Consider the following 2,536-nt stretch of genomic DNA (forward strand, 5'->3'; position numbering starts at 1 on the left):
ATCTCCTACAATTTAATGGACACGTAATTTCTATCTACCCTAAGCTCTTTATGTTTTCTTTTATATAACTTTGTCTCGTTACATAAATTTTTTTTTTGTCTCTTAACATAATTTAATTGCATGAAATCGCCTATTTTCCCTATTTGAGGGATCTGCTCCTTGTTAGTTATCGCTTGCTAATCCCCAAAAATGCTGAAGCAATTCCTTTCAGATTACTTAGCATTCTAAGCTGGCTTTACTCACTCCTTTCTCCTAAATTTTATATATTACCCCAGCGCTTATGCCTTCATACACTGAAGAGCCAAAAAAACTGGTATACCTGCCTAATATCGTGTAGGGTACCCGCGATCACGCAGAAGTGCCGCAACACGACGTGGCATGGATTCGATCAATGTGTGAAGTAGTGCTGGAGATAATTGACACCATGAATCCTGCAGGGCTGTCCATAAACCCATCAGTGGGAGTAAGAGGGGGTGACTTGGGGCTTGAGCGGCTACCAGGCGCGACGGCAGGTGGTGGATAGCCGAATGTCCTGTAGCACTGACAGGATAGCCTCTGAATAACAAATAGGAGGTCGCGAACCAACTCCCGTAACCCAGGTGTTACGCGACCCGTGCCTTGGGTGAATGGCACTGCGGTTATAGTGTCTTAACGGAGCCTCTAGTTTGACTGGCGAACATCTAGAGTAATTGCCTTACCCAGTAACTCAGGCAATGCTGGGCTGACTTTCTTTACCTGAGCTTTTTATTTGAGGTAATTTACGGCTGAAAATGACAAAAATACAACTCAAATTACTGCATTTGCAGGTGAAAATCCCAAAGTAGACCTTTCTGCAAAAGAAAAGGAAACTAGGGAAAAACCAACTGAAGGAGATAAAATGAACCCTTCATCAAAAGAGGTAGAAATGACCTCTACCCAATCAACATCTCAAGTGGGGCAGGAAGCTATTAATAGCATGACTGCCTCCATGGATGGGATCAAACTTAAAAAAAGACTATCTGGTGCACAGAAAAAGAAACTTGCCCGAGAAAAGAAGATGGCTGAAGGTACCTGGGTAGAAAAACCCAAACCAAAGCAGAGAGGCGAGAAAAGACAAAGCCAAAGGATGGAACAAGATGTAGCCCCAAAGGCTGCCAGGAAAGAAGGACCTGAAGGTATAACCTTTAAGGAAGCTCTAACCGCAGTTAAAATGGCTGTGATTCTTGAAGGACATCCTCTTGAGCGCTTATCCGAAGAACAGGCCCTAGACCTTGAGTTCTTGATAACTGAAAAAATTTCTAGAAATGAAGAGGGTTTTGTCCCCACTTTTCTTTCTTGCAGACTAGAAAATGGGGCACTTATCATCAATTGTGCAGATCTGGGGAGCTCTAAGTGGCTGGAACAGATTGTAGTTGAGATAAACCCATGGCAGGAGCAAACTCTCTTGGTAGGAGAGGCAAGGAAACTTGTCAGAACTACTAAGATCATTGCTAAACTGCCGAAAGTCTGTAGTAAACTGGAGTCCAAAGAGGTTCTGAGAAAGATTGAGGCACAAAATGGTGGGCTTACTCCAACCGAATGGAACATACTTCATCGGAAGAATGAACCATCAGGACAGACCATCGTCCTTAGCGTGCCTGAACTGGACGCGGCTACACTTGGCAAAAGGGGATATAAATTTTATATCGGACTTCACCAAGTTCAAGCCAAAGTCCTAGACAAACCTTCCAAAAACGATGGGGGTGAAGGTTCTTCAAGCCAACATCCACCACAGTAGAAGTGGCACCACAAACCTCACCAAGAAATTTCTTGATGAGGATTTTCACCTGGCCCTGATCCAAGAACCTTGGCTTGTCAGGGGAAAAATCAGTGGCCTCAAAGGAACAAAAGGTAAGCTCATTTATAATCTTAATAGTGAAGCTAGAACATGTATCCTAATAGATAAAGATATTAAGGTTCTACCTCTAACAGATTTTATTCACAGGGATTTAACAGCAGTGAAAGTCAGACTCAACATAGAGGGAAGAGACCGAGAAATTGTTTTTTGCTCAGTCTACCTACCCTATGAAGAGAAGGCTCCACCTGACCAAACACTGCACAAACTCCTGCAGTTTTGTGCAGAAAACAGCTTGCAGGTAGTCTTAGGGCTGGACTGCAATGCTCACCATACTGTATGGGGCAGCACAGACACAAATAAAAGAGGTGAGTGTCTTTTAGAATTTATTCTTAATTACAATTTAGATATTTTGAACAAAGGCAATGACCCTACCTTTATAACTTCTAATCGTTCTGAAGTAATTGACATTACTATAGCAACACCGGCTATCAGTAAAAATATCACGAAATGGAAAGTAGATGGGAAACCATCAGGTTCCGACCATCAAAACATCCATTTTGAAATAAACTCCAATATAAATATTGACCGCTGCTTCAGAGACCCCATGAGAACAAATTGGAAGAAATTCCAAGATGATATCATGGGGCTGACTCAACTGGGAGAAAATTATATTAGAGATAATTATGATCTAGAAATTGCAGCAGAAACTCTGCAGAACGA

The 2,536-nt window shown here is 42.2% G+C and overlaps 1 protein-coding gene across 1 annotated transcript; it reads left to right on the top strand.

Moving 5' to 3' along the window:
* The first annotated feature begins 483 nt into the window (after positions 1-483).
* Positions 484-2,326, top strand: LOC147814904 (uncharacterized). The gene is made up of 2 exons (XM_087157117.1): positions 484-1,869; positions 1,964-2,326. Exon 1 carries the CDS (start codon positions 878-880, stop codon positions 1,754-1,756), a length of 879 nt encoding a protein of 292 aa, XP_087013243.1. The 5' UTR covers positions 484-877; the 3' UTR covers positions 1,757-1,869; positions 1,964-2,326.
* The last annotated feature ends 210 nt before the right edge of the window (positions 2,327-2,536 follow it).

This window comes from Parasteatoda tepidariorum, chromosome 2, assembly GCF_982258835.1.
Source record: "Parasteatoda tepidariorum strain Cologne lab strain chromosome 2, Ptep-v5.0, whole genome shotgun sequence".
In the NCBI taxonomy this organism is placed as follows: Eukaryota; Metazoa; Arthropoda; class Arachnida; order Araneae; family Theridiidae; genus Parasteatoda; species Parasteatoda tepidariorum.

Excerpts from the sequence above, each read along its gene's own strand:
- LOC147814904 (XM_087157117.1), top strand. The coding sequence starts at position 878 with ATGAACCCTTCATCAAAAGAGGTAGAAATGACCTCTACCCAATCAACA.